Source organism: Eschscholzia californica, unplaced genomic scaffold (genome assembly GCF_041429995.1).
Source record: "Eschscholzia californica isolate CP2 unplaced genomic scaffold, dmEscCali1.0.p SCAF_1, whole genome shotgun sequence".
NCBI classification, from domain to species: Eukaryota; Viridiplantae; Streptophyta; class Magnoliopsida; order Ranunculales; family Papaveraceae; genus Eschscholzia; species Eschscholzia californica.
In genome coordinates this window covers 31,779,468-31,806,397 of record NW_028238198.1, presented here as the reverse complement: position 1 = coordinate 31,806,397, position 26,930 = coordinate 31,779,468, and the positions used below count along the sequence as shown (strand labels likewise).

Sequence of the window (26,930 nt, the reverse complement as noted above, 5' to 3'; positions counted from 1 at the left end):
GAGATGGACAATTAGATTTATTTCAACGACTCTCAATTCAAATGTATTGTATGCCTAATAGAGTAATTAATATATATAGCTAATCTATTTAGACGAACCAGACACATAAGCTATATTTAAAACAAACATTTAGAATATGTGTCGATTCAGATTTCAAATTTGAACTGGAAAAAAAAAACACCATCTTAAATCAACAATGAATTCACTTATAAGACTAGTAGAATTTTTAGAGTTTTGCAATGGAAATGTTCATAGACTTAGTACACCTCCTTTTTTTACGGTATTGCTCATCCACTCAGGTAGACAATACAACAAAAGGAGTGCATTTGAAGGATGGTTCTCGGTTAAGTTTTCTTTGTAACCGGCATAGTTTGTTTCAGATTTTGGATTTCTTTTTATCTCAATAGTTAAATTGTTTAAATTCCACTTGAAGTTATGGAATCGCAAAAAGATCTAGATATCAGTTCCTAGGATAATTTAGCGAAAAAAATTCTATCAGTTGCACTCCGTTTGTCCACTTGAGCAATACGATCGAAGAGGAACCGTACTATAACTTTCATTAGTATTAATAAATCTATAGGAGTACGGTCAGGTGTAATCGTACGAAACTCCAGCTCAAAGTTAATTGAGACTGTTGCGTTCACATTGAGAAAAAAATGTGTTTACATTATTACAAAAACTTAGCATGCACATAATTAATTAGTTAAAATAATACTAGTATCATGGAGTAGTACTTGTCCTTGAGTTGAGTATATAATAGTACTAAAATTTATGCACGTACAACCAATAATTAATGTCTAGAAGAAACCAAGAAGGTGTTGGTTGGTAATAATGCACATGAGTGGTATTGCCTCAAGAAGAGTGAAGGAAACATATCTTAGGAGACAACTAATTGATCATAGATGAAGAAATCTTCGCAATAATATCTCATGTATTATCTATTAGTATTTGTTTGTCCCAACTTAAAAATTTGATTTGTGGAAACATTTATCTTTTGCAGTATTAATCGTTCAAATTAGTGTTTTTCGGTGTAGTTGGCTACTGTAATCTCGTATCTTAGTTTGCATTATTTGTGGTACTAGTTAGAAAAAAGTTATTCCTTTATAACATTATACATCATATATGGGGGAAAAGTTTGTCCGAAAGAGGGTTTGTGTGTCTAGAAATTTGCTAGTATTGTTTTGCTTGTGTTCTTACATTTCATGAGATGTCAAATATCATACCTTTATTATATTATTAGTGTATTATATTATTAGTGATTCTTTTGCCCAAAAAATGGAAGAGTAGACATTACATATAAACATGATGTAAGAAGTAATATTTGGAGTGTGTGAGTTGCTTTCTCGAATGACAAAAACCTGTCTTGATGTTTGGGAAGTTCTTGACATCATTGGAGGGAAAGCAGATCTTGTAAAAACAATATCAATGAAGTAGATACTCTAGTTAGGAATTGTACAAATTTGTTTGACTATCCATGGACAACCGCATCTGATGTCCTTCTCAAATTATATACTATAAGATATTGTAATTAACTTTTGTTTTCTTTAATATTCAATGTCGTGATTCTTTCTATAATGAATTAAAAGACAAATAATTCTGATCGATTTTACTAAGGTGAATTTGCAATTTTAAAAAAAAATCTGACTCGGGAACATATATATCAAGTCTAAATTCAAATCGACCAAAATATTGAACTTAAAGGGATATTACATTGTTCTTTGTAAAACTTGTACGAAAGAAGGGGATATTAAGTCCAAAGCATAAGAACAGATTCTCTCTTAACAAATTTGGCTATAATATCTATAAACACATTGAACTTTCTAGCAATAATAACAAATGAAATAGATTAAAGATGCAAAAACTTCTTCATAAAATTCTCTATCTTCCCAATTGATGTTCCTAATCTTCCCTCTTGTAATATGCTTCGGTAATTTGGTTTGACTTCATTCGGTACAGGTTCTAAAAATGTGATTGATCTATTTACCGACTTCCAAGAAGGTCATTTCTAAGTTACGTAATGATATTGTTTCAGTAAAAAGACAAAATGAACAAATTTTTCTTGAAAATATTTTATGAAAACCGTTATCTTATAATCTAAAGACAAATCTCCGCGATTGATTCTGTGTATGAAATATTTTCATTTCGAAAGAACCAAATATTTTGTATACATGACAGACAAGTTTAAACCATAACTCAAAAAGTTTTATACAAGACATAACTTGTCCCCACAGAGAGTATATACTATATACGGTTGAGTTAAGGTTGACCATTGACCTTTATGGGGAAGATCATAATCCAATTACTTTATACAAGATCATTTATTTGGTCCCAATCTTATGGACTCACGTTTTCAACAAAAAAAAAAAAATCTTATGGACTCACGAGAAGACACGTCCCGCTAATATGGAGCCCACATTTAACTGAAAATATTCTTTTCTTGTATACGTGGCAGATTCGTTTTCGTTATTCTGGCTAACCAGGGATGCTCCATCAGCTAATGAATTAGTATTTGGGAAATGTCGGACTGACTTAGAATTTGGTACTTAAAGTATGACATATTTTCTCATTTGAAAACAATAGCGGTCCCCACCGTAGTCAAACTTTGAAAAACCTTGTCTTTTAGTGAATTTCACGTCATTATGTCATCCTTTAAGTCACTCTAGCATCTCCCTTAATATTTTGGGGTTTGGGGGTCAAAAAAACAACACCTTATCCCCAGACCATTAAAATTATCAAAAACTCAAGACGTGTCTTCACACATGAGGAGAGAGAAACATGGATTCCTCTCTCAGGCGGTTTGGGCGGTTCCCTTTTTGGCGGTTCACCTAGCCTTGTTGTAAAATTAATAGTCGGAGTCTGAGTTAGGTCTCACTTGTCTAAATCAGATTGACGTAGATCTCATGTCTGAGTCGTCCTCGCTTAGTCGGTGAGTTGTTTTGATACACGGGATAGTCAATCAGATAGTCAACTAGATTTAGGCGAATCAGACACATAAGTTATCTAAAACCAACATTTAAAATCTGTGTCAACTCAATTGAATTTGAAGAGAGAAAAACAACACCATTGTAAATTAACAAGGAATCCACATACACAATTTACTTGTTTGGTGCAAAAACCATGACTGCTACTCTTTTTCATATATATAGTTTTACATTCATGAATTTGAGATTGCATTCCAATACCAAGCTAGATTGGTACCACTACATTGTGTTAATGGCACTACAACTTCCTCCACGAACATCGAAAGAATCCAAGAAAACCGACCGACAAAGCGGACATGTAAACCGATTTGAATCCAACCAAAGTTTAATACAATGTAGGTGAAAAACATGTCCACAGTACTGAAGCTGACTAATTTCATCTTGTTGTTCAAACTCAACTAAACAAACAGAACACATTTCGTCGATTCTCTCGCTCTTGTTATCCAATTCTTCGAACTTTGAAACTGGAAGAGAATTACAATCTTCTTCAAAACTTTGATGATGATGAAATGGTTGATGATGATGACAATTAGTTCTTGATATGAATTCAAATATGGATTTGATAGATTGTTTAATTTGAAGAAATGGGATACAAATACAAGTATAGAAGATGATTGTTGCTAACTGTAAATGTGACTGAGCTACTACTAGACAAATCATTTTCTCTCTCTAACTTCTTACTTTTTCTCTCTCTAGCTCTAGATCTAGCTCTAGCTCTTTGGGATTTTTGTGATGAGGATGGGGTGTTAAGATGAGGTAGTTATATAGTTGTTTTTGTCAAGTCAAATGGGTACTGTTTGTCAAATTGGAAATTGTTTTTTAAGTATCTATTTCCTAGCAGGCGGTGGGGCTTGTTTTTCGAGTAAGATTCTTTGCCCTCCTGGAGCTAAAGATCCGTATCTGATTTTGTGTGTTGACTGGTTCGAGTTAATTGTGTCAGTTTTCATAATTCAGATCTCATGCCTCAAAATGGCTGACTTAGGTGCGGTTTGTTTTTTATTTATTTTCAGATCTGGAATCATTTCAGATTTTTTTTTTGGGAAAATCTGAATTCTTAGCTAAATTAGCTCAATGTCTGAATTAGCTGAAAAAAGATCCACATTTTTCAGATTTTAAAAGAAGTCTGAAATCATTGCCAAAATCTGAATTGTGTTAATTTACACTAATAACTCCATAAATTAAAAAAAAAATAAAAAATTCACCAGAACCAGCATCTCCACCACCACAACCCCCCACCACAGAACTACCACCACTAACCACCACAGAACTACCACTAACCATTACTAACAACCACCACTAACCACCACCACAGAACCACTATTAACCACCACCAAGTCACCAATAGTAATCAGATCGCCTTCACCACCACCTACACGAACCACCACCGACAGGAACTAGATCACTACCACCACCCAACAAACCATACCGCTACCACCACTGCCACCAACAGTAACCACATCACCAACACTTCAATAAACCAGTCGCCACCACCATTATCCAGATCCCAACCACCACAAACTAGCCACCACCACAATAAACCAAACCGCCACCACAACCAACTCGCCACCACCACAAACCGAAATGCCACCGCCACATCAAATCACGACAACCACCCCACGACCACCACAACTTGAAGGTGCGTGAGCAGAGAGAGAGAGGAAGGGAGGGAGGGAGAGAGACTCCTACCAGTTAGCTAATGGGGGAAGTGAGAGAGCAGGAAAGTGGAGAAAGATGTTTGTCTCTGAACTTAGGTTTTTTTTGGGCAGAAATAGATAGAGACAAATAAATTGGTAAATTAGGGTGTTTGGGTTAAAAAGATGAAATGAGGGCATAAATGTCATATCTTTTTGTTTTTAAGTCCTGCACCTAACCTATTTAGAGCAAGTCTAATCAGGGACTGTCCCGGGCCCTTAAAACCACTTTTTCACCCAAATTTTACAGCCTCAGCTCAACCCCTGAAATTCAGCTCCAACCACAAATTCTCTTGGGACCCTTAAATTTGAATTTTTAATTTTTCAATTTACTTAAATAATTCGATTAAACAACATCGATTACAAATTAACAATTGATTAGAAATTTAAATCTACGTAAATACGACTAAACAACAATAGAAAAATTAAAAATTGCTAGATAGGGTTTATTGGGTCTCGTGGTTGACCGTTGAACCAAGCTTCTCGCGCTGCTATAAGCATTCGTGCACCAAATTCGTCGAGAGACCTAGCATCGATCCTCAATAAGTCTATCCCATATTGTCGGTTCTTGTGTTCTTTATCAAAATGTAGAAACTCTTGTTGAATTCGTATAGATTCTTGCATTGATACTGATCTTTGTTGAGATTTTTCCTGTCTATTTTGCCAATATTCTCCCGTTGGAGCACCACTGACTTCTTTGTCCTTAGCGGTAGAATTTTTCAAATTTTCTCCGATTCTTGCATTTGCTTTAGCTTGTTTACGACCGATTGGTCTTTCCTCTGATGGATTGGTGCTAAAATCTCTTTTCCCGGATGTTGACTCTCCTGGCATGTCTGCCATCCACTTGTTATATGACATCAAAATTTTGTAAACATGTTGAAATCTAAACATTTTTCCTTTGTGATTATTTTTAATAAACTTCAAGTGCTCTTTGTATCTGAAATAATCAAAATTGATTTGAAGTTCTTATTATGAAATCAAAAGATAGAAATATAGAGATTAAAAGTAAGAAAAATTACCCGAGCATAGTCGTTCTCCCCACTTTTTTGAACTTTATTTACTTTCCTCAAGGTAGAGATAAAACTTTGACAAGAGGAACTTATCTCATCGAAACGAGATTTACAACTCTTGACTGTGCGTTAAGAATTTGCAATTGAATTAAATTCATCCGTTATTTTTTTTCCAAAATACTTTATATTTCTGACAATTTCCTATAACCACATCAAACGTGATTTTCAAATAACATTTAGTAAGTATAATAGCTTCATCGACTGTAAACGCAACCCGTTTAGCTTTCTTGGTTGAAGTCGTGGCTTCTTGCTCGCAAAAATCATCTAAAGTTTCACCTACCGTCGAGGGAAGGCGCAAAGAATCATCAGAAGTTTCATCATTTTCTAATTGACTTGAGTGATAACCGAGAGTTTGAATGAGATTCTTAAAACTTTGGCTAAACAAATCATTATTATTCAAGGGATCCATTGAAGAAGATTGAAAAAATTGGAAAGAAAATTGGAGAGATAAAATTGAAAGAGCTGGAGGTTGAAGGGGATAGAGAAAGAGTTGAAATGAGAGATGAGGGATTGTTTGGGTTCAACCCCTATTTATAGGGGTTGAACCCAAATCTGGCCGTTGGAGCAAATCCAACGGCCAGATCAGACCCCCGATATGATCGTTGGGGACCTCCCCAACAATCATATGGGGATGTTCAGCCGGCCCTTAATAAGGGCCAGTTGTGGTTGAATTAAGGCCCCAATCCCCGGTTGGACTTGCTCTTAAATGGTTGACTCGGAACTGGTTTTAAATGCATTTGGCTGAATTAAGAATCCACTTATAAGTTAATATAATTCGAAACTACTTACATCTTACAAAAATAGTTTGACTTTGAAGACTCAAGTTTAGACGAGTCAGATTTAGACAATAAAAAATCCAGACATAAGGGTTGTTGGTATAATCTTATTTTTGGTTAAGTGTTGGTTCTCCTACTGAGTTATGATTTGAATATTCATGGTTCGATGTGGTTGTGATTTCTTTTAGACAATTCTTTTTTGGTTTTTATGTTTGGATTAATTACTTCTTGCTGAAATATCTATTAGAGTATTTTATTTAAGCAATCCCACTAAATAAAGATTTGCTGAAATATCTTTTAGACCATTCTTTTTGGTTTTTATGTTCAAATAATAGAAAAAAGTTTCCACTCTAGGGAAAGAACAACATCGCTGAGTAAAAAAATTTTGTTGGAGGTGTTTTGAACTCTTTTGTTTCCCATAAGTCCCCATTGTTTCCTTCTCTTCACTCTTACAGGAGTCACCAACAAACTACCATCGTCGGTGATCCTCAAGAAAGGGAGGAGATGATCTTTTTAAGGTTGTGGACGGTAGAAGTGTTTTTGCGACCTTTACTGTCATGAGAAAAGAAGTTGTGGTGGGTCACAAATTAGGCGCGTATTGATTGTTAAGTTTGCTAGCGCAATCATATTTGGAGACCAAATTAAAATGTTTAACAAATGTATAAAAGGCTAAAGTTCGGGTTAGTCACTAATTGGGAGCAAATTTAGACTAATCCAATTTACTCCAATGAATATTAATATTTTCTTTATTGTTGTTGTTAAAGTTTTTAGTCATTTTAGTATATAATCTCTTAAAAATGCAAAATTCGTCGTGAACAATAGTGCTGCATAGGAAAAAAATGTGTCATGTCCAACATTATTACAGTTAGAATTTTATATTTTTTGTCCAAAAAATAATTCCTTCATAGGAAAGAAATCCACGTCAATCCAAAACGTCAGGTTTGGAACCGAAATGTGAAGGTCAAATGTGATAATGTCACATGAGATTGTGTTGGGTTCTCGCATGGATTATGTCAGTACATATTGGTTATGTCAAACGCACATAGCTTATGCTGGCGAAAAGCATTAGGCGATGTACATGACATTTTAAAGCGTAATGTGCACGAATTTATGCATTGTGCAGAATATCAAATAAAGAGGAAGACTTTGGAAATGTACAGTGCAATTGAGAAATATGTCTGTTTGTATATATTGTACATTATATGATTTACAAGGGCAAATATGTTATTGAATGTACTGGAATCTACAAAAGAAATTTAAAAATGTTTGTCAATTTGAACTGGATGTTTTTGTTCAGTCATTTTTTTTTTACTAAGCGTGATCAACCATATATTTTTCTACCTTTTACCCAGTAGGAAGAGAGGAGTTGACAAAATATTGCTGGTCTTTGGAAATTCACACAGAGGATGTGGTGGAGCTGGCTCCAGTTCAGTGTGACGAGAAGAAAGTGGGAAAGGATAGTTTTGACTTATCAGTTATCACTTGAATTACAAGGAAAGGGAGAGGAGGAAGCCCACCAATTCTTTCAACAAAAAGAAAAAGGAAGCCGACCAATTTACCAAATCACAAAGATCTCTTTAGGGCTTGGGAATTTTCTGGGTAGGTAGGAGGAGGTAAGCAAGCATGTCTTTATTTTATATCAAATGTGTGATGTTTCTCTCTCTCTCTCATTGAAGAAGAAGATAAAGTTTCTTATTTAGACCGTTAGTCGATTTTGTTTCAAAATAAAACTGATTGCGTGATCTCCTACTACTCACAATTGAATATTTATTTCTTCCATTTTCATGGCTTTAAGTCTTTAACCGTTAATACCGCTTCATATTTGGCATGGAAAGGAAAGTGTCTTTTACTCAATTTAGATTATAGAAAAAATGAGTCAAAACTCCTTAGAAATTATTTTAATAAAAAAATGATGAGTCAATTTTTTTTTAGCCACTGTTTTGGGGAAAGGCGCATGATTTTCGGGACAATAAGTTTTGGGTGGAAACAATTTTTTTTGTTTCCCCCAAACATCACTTTTTCAAAAAAAAAAAAAATTTCTTCTCCTCTCACTTCAATTAGAACTCCGGCGAACTCCACCGGGTTCCGGCAACTTCCACCATGATTGCCGGCGATCCCCATCAAGAGACTTCTCTCTTCTTCCTTCTTTCTTCTCTCTCTTTTCTTCTCTCTCTCCTCTCTCCTCTTTCCCTCTCTCATTATCACAGGAACTTTCCGGCGAAGGGGATCTCCCTTCGCCGGAAACTCGTCTGGATCTGGAAGAACCAGATCCAGACGAAGGGACAGCACCTTCGTCTGGAACCAGACGAAGGAACAACACCTTCGTCTGGTTCCAGACGAAGGGTTCCGGCGAGTCCCTTCGCCGGAACTGTTACAAGAAAAAGGGAGAGGGGAAGAGAGAAAGAGAGAGAGGCAGTTAGAAGAGAAAGAGAGAAGAGACATAACAGAGAAGAGAAAGAAGAAAATTTTTCGGCCGGCACCTTCAATTCCGGCCGGCAACTTCATTCCGGCGACATGTGGGTGAGTGTTTGGTTTGAGTTTTTTTTGTTTTCAACCGTATTCCCCGAAAATTTTTCTGATTTTCCCAAAACGCTGGCCTTTTCTTTTAGACTTAATGAATAACTAGAGTATATCCCGTGCCCTAGGGCACGGCCACTTATATCAATCAATTGTTACAAAATTTATTTTATATTTTACTGAGAGAGAGAGAAATTTTTGTTAGTTATTATTTTTTGGTATTATTTTTTGTTTCTTTTCTCTTAAATTAGTTATTATTTTATTGAGAGAGAGAGATTTTAATTTCTTTCTTTAACCCTTGAAATTTATTTTGTTTCTTTTTTTCTTTAATTAGTTATTTTATTTCTAAGAAGGAAAGGATTATTGTTTTTCAAATAGGTAACTTTATTTCTACGAAGGACTATATTTTAAATTTTGAGAAGGGTTTCTAGACAATATGCATAATTAAATAAGGATGTTTGTCCCAGTAATCGTTTTTCCTTCTGTTTTATATAATAGATTTGGTCAAAGTTCTCTAAGTACATTTTTAATGGTGTTTTGGAGAACAAAGAAAAGTCTTCAGAGAATAAAAATTCTACAAAATTGGTCAACTTAGGTGCTGTTTGTTTTTTAAATATTACAGATCTGAAATCTGAATTGAGGCAAATTCAGATGTGAGACGTGTGTTTTTTCTGATTTTCGAAAATCTGAAATAGTAGCTGAATTAAGTGTATGTCTGAATTGGCTGAAAATTAGTCCATAATTTTCAGACTTCAAAACAAGTCTGAAACAATGACACCCTATCTGAATTAGGTTAAATGACACTTATACCCCCATTAATTAGAAAAAGAAATTATTTCTTTTAAAGTTTTTCCACCCCCAGAACCCCACCACCACCAGACCACCACCACCTGACCGCCACCACCACCAGACCGCCACCACAAAATCACTACCACCACCACCAGACCACCACCGCCACAAAATCACTACCACCACCAACACCACAGAATCACTACCACCACCAACACCACAAAATCACTACCACCACCAACACCACAAAACCACCATCGCCATAATCACCATTACAAAATTAGGGCATCGCCACCACCACCACAAAATCACTACCACCACCACAAAATCACTACCACCAAGGTTAAACAAAACCGCCACAATCTCACCATCAAAAAATCAGGAAATCGCCACCACAACCACCACAAAATCGCAGATCTTGTGGATTAATTTCGGCTATAGAGAGAGGGAGTTAGAGAAGATCTAGCCATATTTTCACTTACTTTTAGAGAGATGGATTGAGAGAGGATTCGATCTGGTTAGAGAGAAAGGGTTGATACAACAGTTGTAAGTAGGTGGTGGAGAGAGGAGTTTAGGTTTGAAGAGAGAAAGAGTTTATGAGACGGCGGTTGTGTAGTAGGTGGTGGAGAGAGAAGGAGTTTAGGGTTTGAAGAGACAAATAGTTTAGGGTTTCTATTTATTAGAAATAGTTTAGGGTTTCCTTAAATTAGGTTTTTGTCTAAAATATCAAAAGAGGGGTATAAATGTCAAAAATTTATTTCAGATTTAATCATTCAGATTTTAAAACAAACATGTTAATTAAAATATTTCAGATTCAGCCATTTCAGTTCAGCTAATTCAGATTCAACTAATTCAGATTCAGACACATATAAAAAAACAAACAGCACCTTAGATTGACTTTTTTATTTCTGTTTGTTGTTATAGGACTTCCAATTTTCGGTTACAAAACTAAATTTTTAAAAGATCTCATAAAAGAATTTAAAATGAACTTTTATAAACTTAAACAAATTTTTTTTAGGAATCACCCTAAACTCCTTCTAATCACTGAACTATAAAATATGGAGAACGAACTAATATGGTTAGAAGTGACGAAAAATATGTTTTAGGACTCCAAATCAAGAAAGAATAAAAAGTTTGACTAGAAGTTATAGAAGAGATGAGGTGGATGAGTTTCTCTCCATAGCAGAGAAAGAAGACGGGAAGAAGAGAGGGGGGACATGATTACTTAAAGTTCAATTTTGCAAATATTGTAAATTTTTTCTGTATTCTCCAAAGAATTTATTCCCCTGAGATTTTTCTTTATTCTCCAAAGTCGACTCCCCTGAGATTTTTCTTTATTCTCCAAAGCCGACGCCTTTTTAAGTCGCAATTTGCAATATTTTGTAACAACTCTATAACACCTTGCGACAATTTTACAAATCTTTACAACAACTTATAACAACTTTGCAGTTGAGTTTCTAAACTTAACAAATCATACATGAATTCCTCTATTGAAACAACCTTAAGAGCATCACCAACGACAGCTCAATCATAAAATCATAAGGGTCACCTAAGCCCCTCAAATGCAAAACTCAATTGAGATTAAAGATGACGTGAAAGTCTCTTTTCAAAAAACAAAAAAAAAGATGATGGGGAATTTTTTGATTTTAAGACGTATGAATTCCAAATTCTATTTATGAGATCTCTTTTGAGTATGTTAAGTAACCCAATCATCAAATTTAATTTTATAACCAATAAAAAGTTTTTCTTACACATAAAGGAAAGAGACTCAAACTTAAAAACACACAAGTCCATTAGAATTTTTCTTAAGTTTTGCATTGGTGATGTTGTAAGCTCACAAAGAGGCATGACCAGATAACTCATCTTAATACAATGTCACACATGGACTTCTATTATGGTAGTGACTTTCCTTTCCCATTTTCTTTTTGAGAATACACCTACAAGCGCCCACTCAACTTCAACAGTATACTACCCAAACTGTCCAGCAGCCAAGGAATTAAAGAAACAGAAGATAAAAACCCAAAAAATGGTGAAGAGTCAGCTCAAGCTAAAACAAAAAACATATTGTAACAAAACAAAGGGGGTGAAATTTCTGAAGAAACATAATACTCTACTCAATAAAATAAACTCTCTGACTATGCCAAATACAAAATCAAAACCTGTCAGGCTTAGAATCAAGCTAGCCTTCGGATACCTAAACAATGGCATTGGCTGCACTTGCAATCCTAGGCCATAAATCAGCACATTCCTTTCCGATTGGGCCAGTAATAGCAGACCCTACAAATATCACGACAACAATCAACATATCAGTAACATGAACTGTATTATTTTCCAAACAAGATGAGATGATCATGTCGGGTTGAATCCGAACAACCCTCACTCGAACACAAATAAAAAATACAATCCCCCATACAGAACAAATTTTAAAGTGAGCCCTCTATCTATTAAGGTAGTGATAGGCTTCATCATCTAAACATAATCATGTCGGGTTGAGATCCTGGATCAGGTGTCATATTTTACACTTAAAGGCTTGTATAAAAGAATTAGAAAAAAAACAAACCTTTCATTTCTCCCTTTGGGTTCACTATAACTCCAGCATTATCTGCAAGCATGACAAGGACCAATACAAAACTCAAATTCAAAATGTTGTACAAGTACATGATATGAATACGCAAACAAGACACACAGACCAGACTGTTTATTATCATTTTCATGATTTCATCAAGTAGGAAAAATGCAGCTCTGCAAGGTCTTAACTCTTAATCCAACATAAGCTTCAATGCAACTACTTAGGCGGCGTTTGTTTTTTTCCTCATTGACTGAATCCGACTTGTTTGAATCAGCCACTCGGACGAATTAAACTAAAACAAACAATCTCAAGTTTGACTTGGGTCAATTCAAACCTCAATTCAAAGTCTCAAATTACAGGATAATGTGAATCCTAAGTTCCTAACACCAGAAAGAATTAGAAAGAAACAAGAAGCAAAAAGGCTTGTGTACCACAATGATTGATCTCATTTGTTCCACCAGAATAAGAAAAATTCAAATATGAATAGAACTGATTTTGCAGATTTGAACAACGCTAAAATGAATCACTCTATAATATTTCACTAGATCAAAATTAGAAATAATATAGGAATGACCATCCCCGTCAAAATACGAAGAAAAACTCATAGTAGGTTCAAGAGATTTACAGGGTATTTAGTTATGAGCCCATCAGAGTTAGACTTATCTAACAAACCAATCTTCATAATCTTGACCTTAATTCTAAAACGACTATAGGAGAGAAACTAAACAATGCATAATAAACTCGAATTACCACCAGCAATGCCCTAAACATTTTGCAAACTTCTACAAACTTTACAAGCTTTTTCCATAAGAATCAAGCCTTTCGGGCACAATCTTAAGTCTCTTGTAACAATGCGTCAATGTTACAACAACCCGAGCTAGACTTCGAATTAATTATTGGTAGTGAACTAATGATCATAAAATTAAAGAAGCCTTATTTAAGCATTCTAACCAAATAACAATAGAAATGAAAGATTGATTTAGATCAAGTTACCTTCAAAGTACATGAAGACACCATCTTTTCGTCTCCAAGCTTTACGTTGCCTAACAATGACAGCAGGCATGACCTTCTTCCTGAGATCTGGTTTTCCTTTCTTAACAGTAGCCATAACCATATCTCCAACACAAGCAGATGGTAATCTGTTAAGACGACCTTTGATTCCCTTAACGGAGATAATGTACAGATTCTTAGCTCCTGTGTTATCAGCACAGTTCACTGTTGCTGCAACTGGAAGACCTAGTGACATCCTGAACTTGCTTCCTGCTGTTCCTCCACGTCCTGAAAATCAAAAGAAAAACAACAAACATTCTTAATTCTTAACTTGTAGGGAGAAGATAGAGAAAGAGAGAGTTGAGAAAACATACGCTTAGCCATTTCGGATGGTGAAGATGAAGATCAGATGGTTTCCTCCTTCCTCGCCTTTAGCAATGGAACCTTGAAATGGATGAATGAATTAGGGTTTTTAGGTTTTATATTTGTAGAGATCGATGGATTAATCAGATCGATCCAGTAAAGGTACCCCTCACTGAAATTTTGTAGGCCTTACCGAAATTCCAGTCAGAAGTTCTAAAAGCGCTCCTTTTGGGCTCGTACCTCCTCACACTCTCCAACTTCACTAAAACGGTTAAAATCGCCCTTTTTTTTAAGATTTTTTTTTTAAAGAGTAAATCACCCTTTAAGAACACCTCCAATAATGCAAATTTTAAGGCTGTGTTTTTTTTCTTTGAAAGTTAAGTTTTTTTTTATATCACTTATTTCCACTATGTGGTACGATTTATATTTCTATGGCTTTAATTTTCTTACTTCTCCCTAGGAATTAGCTTCAATGAAAAGTCCGAAACCAAAGAAGTGACGTTTTAATATACTTGAAAACTTCAAAAAAAAATTCATTAACGGGGTGCTATTGCCGAAAAAAATAACTTGAAATCTAATATTATACTCCATATATGTCCAAAATGACATTTTGACAATCAATTTTAGCAAAAAAAACTTTTAACTCATTTTGCAACTGACATTTTTGTCCCTTTAAAATGCAAATGGCGTGTTTACTCCTATGTTGTCAAAATGACATTTTAGTCATTAGATGTCAAAAATACATTTTTACCCTTTTCCAACACCAAAATGTCATTTTGGCAACATAAGGATAAAAATGTCGTTTCGGCATCATAGGGTTAAAAATGTAATTTCAATTGAAACTTACATTTCCGTGTAAGTATTACTCTAATATCAAAAACAACCTTAAAAAAAACTCAACTTCTCTTGTGTGTCAAGTTTCCGATGAGATTTTGTTTTCTAGATGACACTATTAAGATCCTCAATTCAGAAAAAACATCTTTAATACAACACTCTAAATACTTAAAAATGACTTAGTATCATGTTCTAGATGAACAATTCCGTATAATTAATATTGACTTTGCAATTGAGATCCTCAAGAGAAACCTCAAATGTTGAATTTCGGTCACATCATCTTAAAATTCAAACTGAGTTTTTTAATGGAGAGATTTCTTTTAGAAAATCCTACTTGGCACTTAGTGTTTTTCAATTTCAGTCTTGGCATTGATGCTCTAACAAACACCTCATTCATTCAGTTTGTTCTTAAAAAAATTAACTTAGATTTCAAGAGTCATTACGTTCAATATGATGTGTGATGTAGAACGCAGCGGAATTAAAAGGGAAAGATAAAAGTAAGTGAAGAACAATAAAGAACGGTAAATGAAGGCTGAATAACTCTAAATAACTGAATACTTTAATAAACTTGATTGGGGTTTCTCTTCAACATGAATATAAAAGATAGACTGGACCTCTTTTTATAGAATATCATACTTTCCTTGATAGACTCAAACTGGACTTCCTAAATAACTGAAAGACTGAAATATTGCAACTTCCTAAATAGATAAACTCAAACTTAAACTTTTCCAATTGTTGGAAATAATATAATTTCCCAAACCAAGATTCTATAAGAATCATACTAAAATAAGGACTTCCTAAATCTACTCATCATGGCCGAACGGCCTATGTGGCCGGTAGGGCCATGGCAAAAGCGTCCACGCCGGGTTCCCCTGCATCAGCTTCCTCTTCTCCCACGAGATTCGTCCCGAACAGTTTCGATGAAGAAAACGATTTGAAGCACCCGCATACGAAGAACCCGTCATGGCGATTCGTAATTCCCACTTAGTTCGACATTCGCCGGAAATTCGAAGAAGAATAAGGAACAAAACAACAACTTCATACCGAATCCAACATTGCAAAGATCCTCGAAAAATCGATCGTAGAGAATATAGGTCCAATAAATTTCTACATCTCCCGTCGTCTTGTAGTTTGACGAAAAAGACCATAAACGCCACAGTCTTCTCCGTGGAAAAAGTGACCTTAAATTTCTCCTGAACTATGACCTTGTATGCTTCTTTCCTTGTGTTTATAACTTTGACTAACTTCCCATGCTCGTCTTTTTGAAGTCTATAAACTACAACTCTAACAATATTTGGCAACATAGTTACTGCTCCAACCAATATAACAAAATAACTGATCTTGGCGGTTGTGTTAATCCGGTTTGCAAAGTATGATGTAGCAAGAATCATTGTCATACTACTTTCTTTTATAATCGGAGAAAAACCTCGAAGGAACGTTGTATCGAACAGGTTGTGAGCGTCTTCCAATTGGTTCCATGAAATAAAGCAAGAGCTTGGGAATGGTTCATGTTTGTACCCAATACCACACTTAGACATTCTAGTGTCATGAATAAAACTACTAGCTGTTGCATCTTTGTATAGTGAAATCAAATTCTTCATAATGCTTTCATATTCACCATCCTTGAACTCCTCATTAGCTTGATTCTTACTATATTATAAAGGAGTACTGGGCCATAAATCATCTCTGAGTATGTCAGCAAAGTCATCATGAAGCAATTCTACAAGTTCGTCATCTTGAGAGTCACCGAACCAGATAAAGAAACTCTCTTCGACGACGGGTCGCATGTTTCCCGATTTCCCATAATGAACTCCATCGGCAATGTCCATGCCTTTCCACTTAATTTTGGTACCACTTATCTTAGTATTTCCTTCATCAGAGAATGACAATGTCGTTGTGATGCTTTTGCCTTCAAAGTGAGGATTCTGATGGAAGTTGGAAGTAATAAAGTACCCAGATGTCACATCTTTAAATTCTTCACCATCTAAAGAACTTAGGTGCTGGAAAGAATTTTGATCTTCTTTGTTCAAGATATCACCAACGGCAGAATGGCTCAGAGAAGCCGTTAACCAAAAGTCAGGAATGGATTTGATGATCTCTGTCCTTGCATGCTTCCGAATGAAGTTATACTTTTGTTCCACTTCAAACAATTTTTTTCTTTCCTCTTCTTCACTTTCATCACCATGGTTTCTCATGCGATTAGATGATCTCAAAACACACCTTATTGCCGTGCTCCCGACAGAAAAACACTGTCTCAACATCAACTAACTTACCTTCCTTAAAAAATTGACGAAGTATAGTTCGAAAAGTAGCAGTATCTGGTTTATACTTATCTTTCTCCATGTCAGATAAAAGTGAATAACCAGAACTAGGAGTACCAGATTTATAAAGACCCACAACAACGGAATCATAAGTATCAATATTTGGCTTACGATTATAAATTTTGGGGGATTCATGAAAAACCCTATTTACCCCATCATATTTGTTTGCAAGAACACCAGCTAAAATAAGAGAATTTAGGGTTTTAGTTGATAGAGAAATACCTATATGTTCCACTTGCTGAAAAGTCGTGATAGAGTTGTCGCCAATTCCAGTGCGACCATATAAATTAATAACCCGAGTCAAACATCGTTCAATGTGGAGATCAGGAAGAGATTTGAATTCTTCTAGAAAAGAAGGAATTCCATGAAGAGGTTTGTAATGTTTGAGTTTTGACATTATAGTCGAACAAGTGGTTCCATTGAGATGACCATTGGGATGGAGAATTGCGGTTCGGAAAATATCGAGATTTCTTTTATCATCTTCATCATAGATTAGTGGCTCAAAATATTGGAGTTTTTGATTAGTAAGTTCATTATTTGTCATTGCTAGGTTTTTGGTTGACAGTTCGAAGGAAGACGGAGGTGATTGTTCTTTAGTAGGGCTTGAATCAGAACCAACCTTATCTTTGCTTATGTTATCTTCGACCTTCTCTTCTTCTACTTCCAAGGAAGAGTCATCTTCTTCTTCTGCAACTTCATCTTCTTCGCAATCCTCTTTTTCTATTTCTTTTTCCCGACCGCACGGTAAAATAGGCGAAGAAGATGGTTCATGTATTATTGTTTTGAGGTCATCACAGATATGTTGAATCTTAGCTGAATCGGACAGTAGTGATTCAACCGTTTCGGCAAAAGTTGGTTGTGGTGGATAAGGAAGAGAAGATGATTGTATTGGTGGTGGCAGTGAATACGGTTGTATGAGAGGTGGTGAATACGGTGGTGAATAATAAGAGTATGGAGGTGGTGGTGGTGAAATTTCTCTTACGGGTTCTCTTTCAATGTTCTCCCATTCGGCTTCGAAAGTTGTAGTAACTGTCGTAGGTGTAAAATAATAAGATGATTGAGGTGATGGTGAATAATAAGAGTACGAAGGTGGTGGTGGTGGTGAGGATGGTGTCGGATAATAAGAAGGTGGTGGTGTAGGAAACACTGGTGGTGGTGACGGTTGGTATTGACGAAGAGACGATTGTGGAGGGTTTTCTCGTACGGTTTCTCCCGGATTCCAATGATAATTGTACGAGTCGTTATTCGCATATAAACATGATGAGCATGAGCATCGATTCGTTATCTCTTGATGAGTATAATCTGGTTGATTATAATCTTCTTGCGGGATAGAATACGATCGATACTGATTTAACTGGTTTGGAAAAAAAAAATTCAGAATCATTCACCCAAAATTTTGGTGGCTCTGAATACCACATGACGTAGAACGCAGCGGAATTAAAAGGGAAAGATAAAAGTAAGTGAAGAACAATAAAGAACGGTGAATAAACGCTGAATAACTCTAAATAACTGAATACTTTAATAAACTTGATTGGGGTTTCTCTTCAACATGAATATAAAAGATAGACTGGACCTCCTTTTATAGAATATCATATTTTCCTAGATAGACTCAAACTGGACTTCCTAAATAACTGAAAGACTGAAATATTGCAACTTCCTAAATAGATAAACTCAAACTTAAACTTTTCCAATTATTGGAAATAATATAATTTCTCAAACCAAGATTCTATAAGAATCATACTAAAATAAGGACTTCCTAAATCTACTCATCATGGCCGAACGGCCTATGTGGCCGGTAGGGCCATGGCAAAAGCGTCCACGCCGGGTGCCCCTGCATCAATGTGGGTATAGCATAAACAAATACATGAATTGAATAAGTCTTATAACTACCATCATCATAACATCTACGCCTAAAGACCATATAAAAAATTCTTAAAGATGTGGTGGCAGGCATGGAAATCCATTTCTATCTTAACTCTATTCCAAGATCTTTAACACAAGTCAATAAATGAATTCCACTTCCACTGTAAACTTGAACTCATGACTTCTTACGCGAAGTGACCCTAACTTCTTTTTCGTTTCTTTTTGCTTCTCTTTCCACTCAATTTTTTTGTTATATGTTATGAAACGAATTTCATTCAATGATAATTAGCAAAATAGTTGCATTCTAAGGGAATTTTTGGAGCTTGCACCTTCACCATTATCGTTCAGTGCGTACCAAAGAATTATGATTAATAAGATTTTATTTTATTTTATTTAATGTGAGGCACCTCATCTATTTAGACTAAACCGTCCAAAATATGTGATAGTACTCGGATTGTCTCCACTAGTTTTAGTTACAAAACTCGAGCTGTCTCCTCCGACTTTAGTTACTCATTCCAGATTGTGTAGTCCGAGGCATAGTAAACTATTCTGATTTTTGGTACAAAAAGTCGATATAAAAATAGAACAAATAATATGAAATTTGGTGCAAAATTGATTCCGACAAAACGATATTGTATTTCAAATCTCGAACTATGACTAGTCTGTTATGATATTCGTCAACCGTCATTATTTTTGTAAAAAAATAATTCTGAACTTCTTCAAGCATCAAATATTGGGGTAGGGAAGGTTTAAATGGCTCTTTTAAAATCCAATCATGCCCACGAATTGTTTTTTTATTTGTTGAACTGGCCCAAGAATTGGTTTTGAACTGCCCTAAATGTTTCCCCATTTTTTGTTGGGAAATTTTAAAAGGCCCCCCCGTTTTTGTTAAAAGGCCTCCCCGCTAAAAGCGCCCCTCATTATAACCCATTTGGTTATAGGGCCCCCTCTACAAAAGAGCACCTCCTTCATCAATATTTGACCTAACGGCAAAGTTAACGCCGTTAGGTCAAACTTAACCCAAGACCAGAGATGTTGACCACGCCACATCATCATCTTCTCCGGTAGGTCGCCGGCCGGCCAAACTTCCGGCCGGCGACCTTCAAATTTTTTTTTTTTTTTTTATTCTCTCTCTTCTCTCTCTCTCTCCAAAAAAAAAATATATATATATATATTTTTTTTTTTTTTTTTAACTCTCTCTCTCTCTAGATCTCTAGAGAGAGAGAGAGAGCAGACCAAAGGGTCTGCGAACAGACCCTTTGAAGGTCTGTTCGCAGATCCAAATCCGCATGAATCCAAATAGACGGATTCATTAGCCTAAATCATTACATATCAATACAATATCAGAATTTGATTGATCTAATTGCATGCAATTAATTAGAATTTCTTTCAATCGTTGAATTAACTCAAATGAAATGGCAATCGTTCTATAGAATATAGAACATCGTTTTTTTGTTTAATCGCACATCGGAACCAAATAGCATAACAATTTTTATTCAAAGCAGGAATCGTAATATCGTAATTGAATGAACAAATCGAAATAGAATATTCATTGGGGGTATGACATAAATGGGCCGGGAATCTTAGGGGTCTGCGAACAGACCTTCAAAGGGTCTGTTCGCAGACCCTTTGGATCTGCGAACAGACCTTCGAAGGTCTGTTCGCAGACCTCTAATGGGGTCTGCGAACAGACCTTCAAAGGGTCTGTTCGCAGACCCTTTGGTCTGCTCTCTCTCTCTCTAGAGATCTAGAGAGAGAGAGAGAGTTAAAAAAAAAAAAAATATATATATTTTTTTTTTGGAGAGAGAGAGAGAGAATAAAAAAAAAAAAAAAAAATTTGAAGGTCGCCGGCCGGAAGTTTGGCCGGCCGGCGACCTACCGGAGAAGATGATGATGTGGCGTGGTCAAATGATGTGGGTGAAATACACCTTTAAAGGAGGTTTTTTTCACCCATTCAAAGAGGGGGGCCCTTTAACCAAGCTAAGTCAAAGGTTTTTTACTAAGTCAACGAAATCATGGGGAGGCCTTTTAACAAAAACGGGGAGGCCTTTTAAAATCTCCCTTTTTTGTTTTAGGTTTCAGATACAGAGGCAACACGTGGAAGGTTTTTTTGATGAGAGAGAGGGTCCAGTGTGACGTCATCTTTGGCGATTTTTCCCTCTTTCCTTTTCTACCGAAACCCTAGCTCCCAAATCTAAAGCTTAACCTAATCTACTTCAGTAAGTAGCAATCTTCATAAGAGAATAAAAAAACACATAAACCCTATAATCCTCTCAATTATCCATATCCTTTCATCTCGAAATCTCATCTGCTGTCTATCAATCTAAACCTATTAAACCCTAGATCTAGACGTTATCTTGAAGTGCTGAAAAATCTTAGGCCGATCAAGAGATTGTTCGAATTAAGAAGAAAAATAATTCCTAGAAGATGAAGGTTTAGACTCACCAACCAATCAAATCAATCGGCATGTACGGACAAGAAGACACTGCCATGAACGAGGGTCATCAAAAACCAGGGAAGTCTTTCAACAATAGTTTGTAGTATTCTAGGTTTTTTCTCGGTTTAATTTATCCACTGCTTCATGCACTTGGTTCTTTCCCTTTTTTCTTTGCTTGGTGCTAATCTTGATTTCTATTTGCGTATGCCATGGTAGTAGTAGGATATTCAGGTTAAGGTGGTGTCTTCTTTACTGTGGTTAAGCTCCATATGCTCTTGATCTCTACATGTTCTTTGTTGACAGACTCTTTATGTGGTTTTAATGGATTCATCATCCTGAATAGCTTCAATTTGTTTACTATTTTTTCTGTATCTCTGTATCTCTTCTGTTTTTCTATTCAATTTGAATCTAATTTCATGTTAAGTGATTGTATATTAGTGTCTCCTATCTTCTACTAGTTTGTTTAGTGTCAGTTCTAAGTTAGTGTTTATCTGTGTTCTTTTTTTATATAAAAAAAAGTATATTAAGAGTTATAGGTATGTTTTTTAAGTTTGTTTATGTGAGATCATCCCTAATTTTAGTTTTGATGTTAATATTCTGCAGTTGTTTAACTCCATGTGGTTAGGTTTTCTTATTTTAAGCAGAAGATATACTTCTTGTAAAGGGTCTGGTCATGGTTATGAACATTTCTTAAGTTCTAAGTTACTAATTTTCTTCCTTCAACAAAAAAAAAAAAAAAAAAAAAGTTACTAATTTTCTTCCTAAAAAAAAAAGAAATAAGTATCTATTTGTTATCATATTAAATATTTGTCTTCTTGGTTTATATGTAGCTCTGTTTTAGTGTAAGTTTAGTTCTTATTCTTGCATGTGTTTTTAGTTTTTTTTTCTATAGTCATTCTGTGCACTTGTGAGTTTTTCTTTGGTGTTCTCCTTTCTCTTTCCATCCTCCCCTTCCTTCATCTCTTTCTGTTATTTGGTGGTGCCTTTAGTGCTTTGTTGGTTTTGGGCTGTAACCCTCTTGGATTTCCCAACCTGTATAGTTTTGAAGGGGGCCTTTAGAACTCTGGCCTCCTTTCTCCTTTCGTGGGTTTGTCTTTTCTTTCTGGGTCATCACATGCCCGTAATCACTAACACAAACCCTACCACCAGCTTGTCTTAGCTGGAATATTAGAGGCACCTCCACGTATATCTCAAAAAATATCTTCTTAGCCTCATTACCTACAAGCAGCTAGATATCATCTTTCTTTCAGAGACTAAAAACAAATCTTGTAACATTGCTAAACACATTCCTAATAGTAAAACTCATGCCAGCCACTTTGTAGAACCAACCAATAAAGCTGATGGCCTGGTCCTTTACTGGAAGCACTACTTAAACCTCTCAATCATTCAATCTAACCCTAACACTATACATGCGGAAATAAAATATACAACCAATAACATGAATACTTATCTAACGGGCTTCTACGGCTGCCCTTACAATAAAAATAAACTTCACCCCTGGAAAATGCTTACAAACCTTAATATGAATTTGGACCAACCATGGTTGGTAATAGGTGACCTCAACAGCATTCTCGACCCACAAGAAAAGTGTGGTGATTTAGGTTTCTAGGACAACCCGTTTACGTGGTCCAATCGATAATTAGATGAAAACTTAATCCAAGAGAGACTAGATAGAGCTCTTGTCAATGAAACTTGGTTGCAGTCCTTCCCCAACTCTAACCTAACTCACCTCGACACTAGTGGATCGGATCACAATCCGATTTTCCTAAACACCATAAACATTAATCAACCTAAACCTAAACCTTTTAAATTTATCAGAACATGGATGTCGCACCCGGACTGCCATGATTTCATAGCTAACAAATGGAATGGTAACTACCTTAATTCTCCTCAACATATTAAAAAAAACTTAATTATCCAATTTAGGCAAACACCTATCTAAGTGGAACAGGGAAGTCTTCGGTAACCTAGAATTGCAAATAAAAAGCACCATAGCAACCATTCAAATTACTAAAAATAGCAATTAACTTATTAATCTAAAAACTCGTCTTGAAGAGCTTTATAGACAACAAGAAAGTCTTTGGAAAGAAAAATCTTGCAATAATTTCATAACTTTTGGAGACAAAGATACAAAATATTTCCACTCTCAAGCCATACAAAGAAATCGTAATAATCGTATTCTGGCAATTAAAGATCTCAATGGAGAATGGCAGGATGACGTCAAAGATATTTTCAACATCGATCTTCACTAACCACCTCCTCACCATTAACACTTCTTCCAATTGTAGTAGCTCGCCCACTATTCTAAACTTCTTCTACCCCATCATAACCCAATCCCAAAATACAGAATTGACAGCAATCCCAGACAAAGCAGAGATTGATCTTGCTATCCTGTGGTTGAAAAAGGACGTCGCCCCTGGTCTTGATGGTTATCCTCCTTTCTTCTATCGGGCTAACTGGGATACTGTCAGTAAGGATATATACCTTTTAGTTCATAATTTCTTCCAAACAACAGAACTTCCTCCAGATACCAATCATACTCACATTTATCTTATTCCCAAAATAGTTGTGCCCCAAACCCCGACCGACTACAGGCCTATTAGTCTGCTTAATACTACTTACACAATCATAACTAAAATTCTAGGTAGGCAAGAAATCATCCACTCTTTGTCCTAGGTAGGCAAATATCTGATAACATTATAATGGGTCAAGAAATCATCCACTCTTTCAAACAAATGAAATGAGCTAAGGGATATTTTGGCCTTAAGTTAGACATGTCTAAGGCCTTTGATAGAATTGAATGGTCTTTCTTAATTAATATTATGCAAAAGCTAGGTGTTTTGAATCATTGGATCAACATGATTTCCAACTGCATCTCTACCTCCTCTGTGTCTGTCCTTATTAATGGTCACCCTGGACCTAAATTTCACCCTTCCAGAGGCATAAGGCAAGAGGACCCCCTGTCACCTTTCCTGTCCACTCTAACCATGGAAGGATTAAGCCGAATTCTAGAGTCCTTTCCTGAAAATTCTAAATTTTTAGGTTTTCTCACCAACAACCCAAATCTAACTATCTCCCATCTTCTCTCTGTTGATGATTGCATCATCTTCGGTCAAAATTCGATCGAGAATGTGCATAATCTTAAAACCATCCTTAGCCTTTTTTGGGCTTCTAGACAAACTATCAACTACAACAAATCAAATATATTCTACTCCAAAAACTCACATCCAAAATTTAAACGTATAACATGCGAACTCTAAAAGTAAAATATGCTTCTACTTCAAAAAAATATCTTGGAACTCAACTTTTTATCGGAGTCAAAAAACAAAAATATTTAATATCATTCTAGATCAGATTGAAAATAAATTATCTAAATGGAACCACTCTTTCCTCTCTCAGACAGGTCGTACAGTAGTTATCTCTGCTGTAGTGGCAGCTGTTCCCCGATATCAGATGCAATGCTTTGTCATTCCTAAAGGCAAAAGCAAACGCATAACGACTTTGCAAAAGTCCTTCTGGTGGGGAAAGTCCAAAGGCATTTGTACGAAAGCCTGGTCGTACATCTGTCTCTCGAAAAACTAGGAGGGCTAGGTATTCATGATCCTCATCTAGATAACACAACCCTTCTAAGCAAGCTAGCTTAGAGACTCAAGTCTGACCTAGAAGCCATTTGGATAAAAAATTTGAAAGCTATACTTTCCTCAGACTGACTCCCTGGGTCCGGCCAAATCCCATCACTCTTGGAATTGAAAGGTAATTAGAAAACACTATGATCTTATTGATAGTCATATCACTTGGGAGGTGCATACTGGGGAAAATATCAACGTTTGAAAAGACAATTGGATCCCTAGAGTTAACCATCAAATTCATAATATTAACAATTCTACCCTGACTAGTGTATCTCAACTAGGGGTGGATTTTGGTCTGGAAATCCGGAATCCGTCCACGACAGCCTGAGTCCGAAGCGTCCGTGACCGTCCGTTGCCCGAATCGGTCCGTACTCGCCCGACCGAAAGAGCTTAAGCTGACGGACACGGGCATAGGTACTTACCCGGTGGTCCGACTGAATCCGCTCACTTATATTGTCCGCCCGACCGAATCCGTCCATACCCGTTCGTTTATCTTACCCGTTATACCCGCCCGCCTATATGATTGATTTTAAGCATTTAGATTTAAAGGTTTAGCTACAACCGTTACATGTCAAGAGTAAAAATATATAACCTTAGAAATCACTTTTCTTAATCTTATCTTCACCTCTCTACTTCTCTAGTCTCTCTTTCCTCCAAAATCTCAAGATCTCATCAGTAACCGTAGAACCCACGATACACCGTAGAACCCACAATGCACCGATCGTAATCCATGTGAAGAAAAATAGAACCGATCGTAATCCATGAGAAAACTCAATGATTATCTTTTAATTTTGTATTCATGTACTTTTTGGAATTGTAAAGTGGGAGCTTAGAAAGTTGTATTTAGTTACTAAACAGTTTTAATTTCGGATAAATTTCTTTTATTTGTTCATTAGTAACCGGTGTCCGACCGACCGATATCCGGTTTGCCCGACTATCAAAACGGTCACGGGCGGGCACTTTGTTAGAGAAAAATCTGAAATGCCCGCCCGTTTTGTTCGGATGTCCGAATGGACACTTAAGACTTATGCCCGTTCCGCCCGGACCGGTTGACTTAGTGTCCGTTTCCCGCCCGTCCGAACCGATTCCCACCCCTAATCTCAACTCATTAGCAATAATGGTGGGATGAAAACATTCTTTGACAAAACTTCACCGATGCAATTAGAAACCTCATCAAAGCCATTCCTATTCAACATGAAGGAACCGATAAAATGAAATGGAATCTAACTCAATCAGGAAAGCATTCGGTCCGATCCATGTATCAACACCTTAGTTCGACTAACCAGTCTCTTCCTTCGGAGGAAGTGAACTGGAATTTTATTTGGTCCATTCCCACCATCCCTCGCATTTACCTCTTCATATAGAAAATTTGCACTAAAGCAATACCAGTTCGTCAACGGATAGGTAAGTATATTGGTTATAATTTTATTTGTCCTAACTGTATAGAAATTGAATCCATCGAACCTGCACTATTGTACTGCCCCTTGCGAAAAATATATGGTTTCACTTAAATATTATCTCGACTAGTATCCCTTCTCTTTCTGAATGGATATTCTCGTGGCAGAATCCTGATCAACTTAGTTGTACCGCGGATAATATTCATTTTGTAACAATCTTATGGCGTATATGAAAAACCAGTTGTGATCACTTCTTTCAGCAAACCCTATACAATGTTAACACTATTTTAGATCTTATTAAAACGTTTCCCAGGATTAGTCCTGCTCAGTTGAAGGCTCCCTCCGCAACTGTAGTCAGATGGCAACCTCCTCCCCATCTCTTCATTAAATTAAATGTCGATGCACCTTTTGTAAATGTTGAACAACTTATAGGTACCAGTTTTATTGTACATGATTCTCAATCAAAATTTATAACTGTAACGTGAACACTGCTAGAGCCAGAAACAGTGAGGAAAGCGAGGCATTAGTCATTCTCAACAGTCTTATTTGGGGTGAAAGAACATAACCACATGCAGGTCATAATTGAAAGCGACAACATCAACTCGATCAAACACCTTAACAATCCCAGGCATGAAGTGCAATAGCAATCGTTGGTACATATTCGTAGTATAAGAAATATCAAACGCGAGCTTTAGCAGGTCAA

The 26,930-nt window shown here is 36.1% G+C and overlaps 2 protein-coding genes across 2 annotated transcripts; both read right to left on the bottom strand.

Annotated features, from left to right (window-relative positions):
• Positions 1-11,851: 11,851 nt before the first annotated feature.
• Positions 11,852-14,015, bottom strand: LOC147566095 (large ribosomal subunit protein uL14x/uL14z/uL14y). The gene is made up of 4 exons (XM_086652571.1): positions 13,758-14,015; positions 13,387-13,671; positions 12,385-12,426; positions 11,852-12,101 (listed from the first exon to the last, which is right to left on the bottom strand). The coding sequence occupies exons 1-4, from the start codon at positions 13,765-13,767 to the stop codon at positions 12,019-12,021; spliced, it is 420 nt and encodes a 139-aa protein (XP_086508697.1). The 5' UTR covers positions 13,768-14,015; the 3' UTR covers positions 11,852-12,018.
• A 2,764-nt stretch (positions 14,016-16,779) lies between these two features.
• Positions 16,780-17,445, bottom strand: LOC147566094 (pentatricopeptide repeat-containing protein At1g11630, mitochondrial-like). Its single transcript, XM_086653480.1, has one exon. It carries the CDS (start codon positions 17,443-17,445, stop codon positions 16,780-16,782), a length of 666 nt encoding a protein of 221 aa, XP_086509606.1.
• Positions 17,446-26,930: the final 9,485 nt, after the last annotated feature.

Bases quoted from the DNA above. Each gene is read 5' to 3' on its own strand.
- LOC147566095 (XM_086652571.1), bottom strand. The intron at 12,427-13,386 runs GTAACTTGATCT...TCATGCTTGCAG, and splicing joins TGTCTTCATGTACTTTGAAG to ATAATGCTGGAGTTATAGTG. The intron at 12,102-12,384 runs GTTTGTTTTTTT...TGATATTTGTAG, and splicing joins CCCAAAGGGAGAAATGAAAG to GGTCTGCTATTACTGGCCCA.
- LOC147566094 (XM_086653480.1), bottom strand. From the start codon at position 17,445: ATGACAAATAATGAACTTACTAATCAAAAACTCCAATATTTTGAGCCA.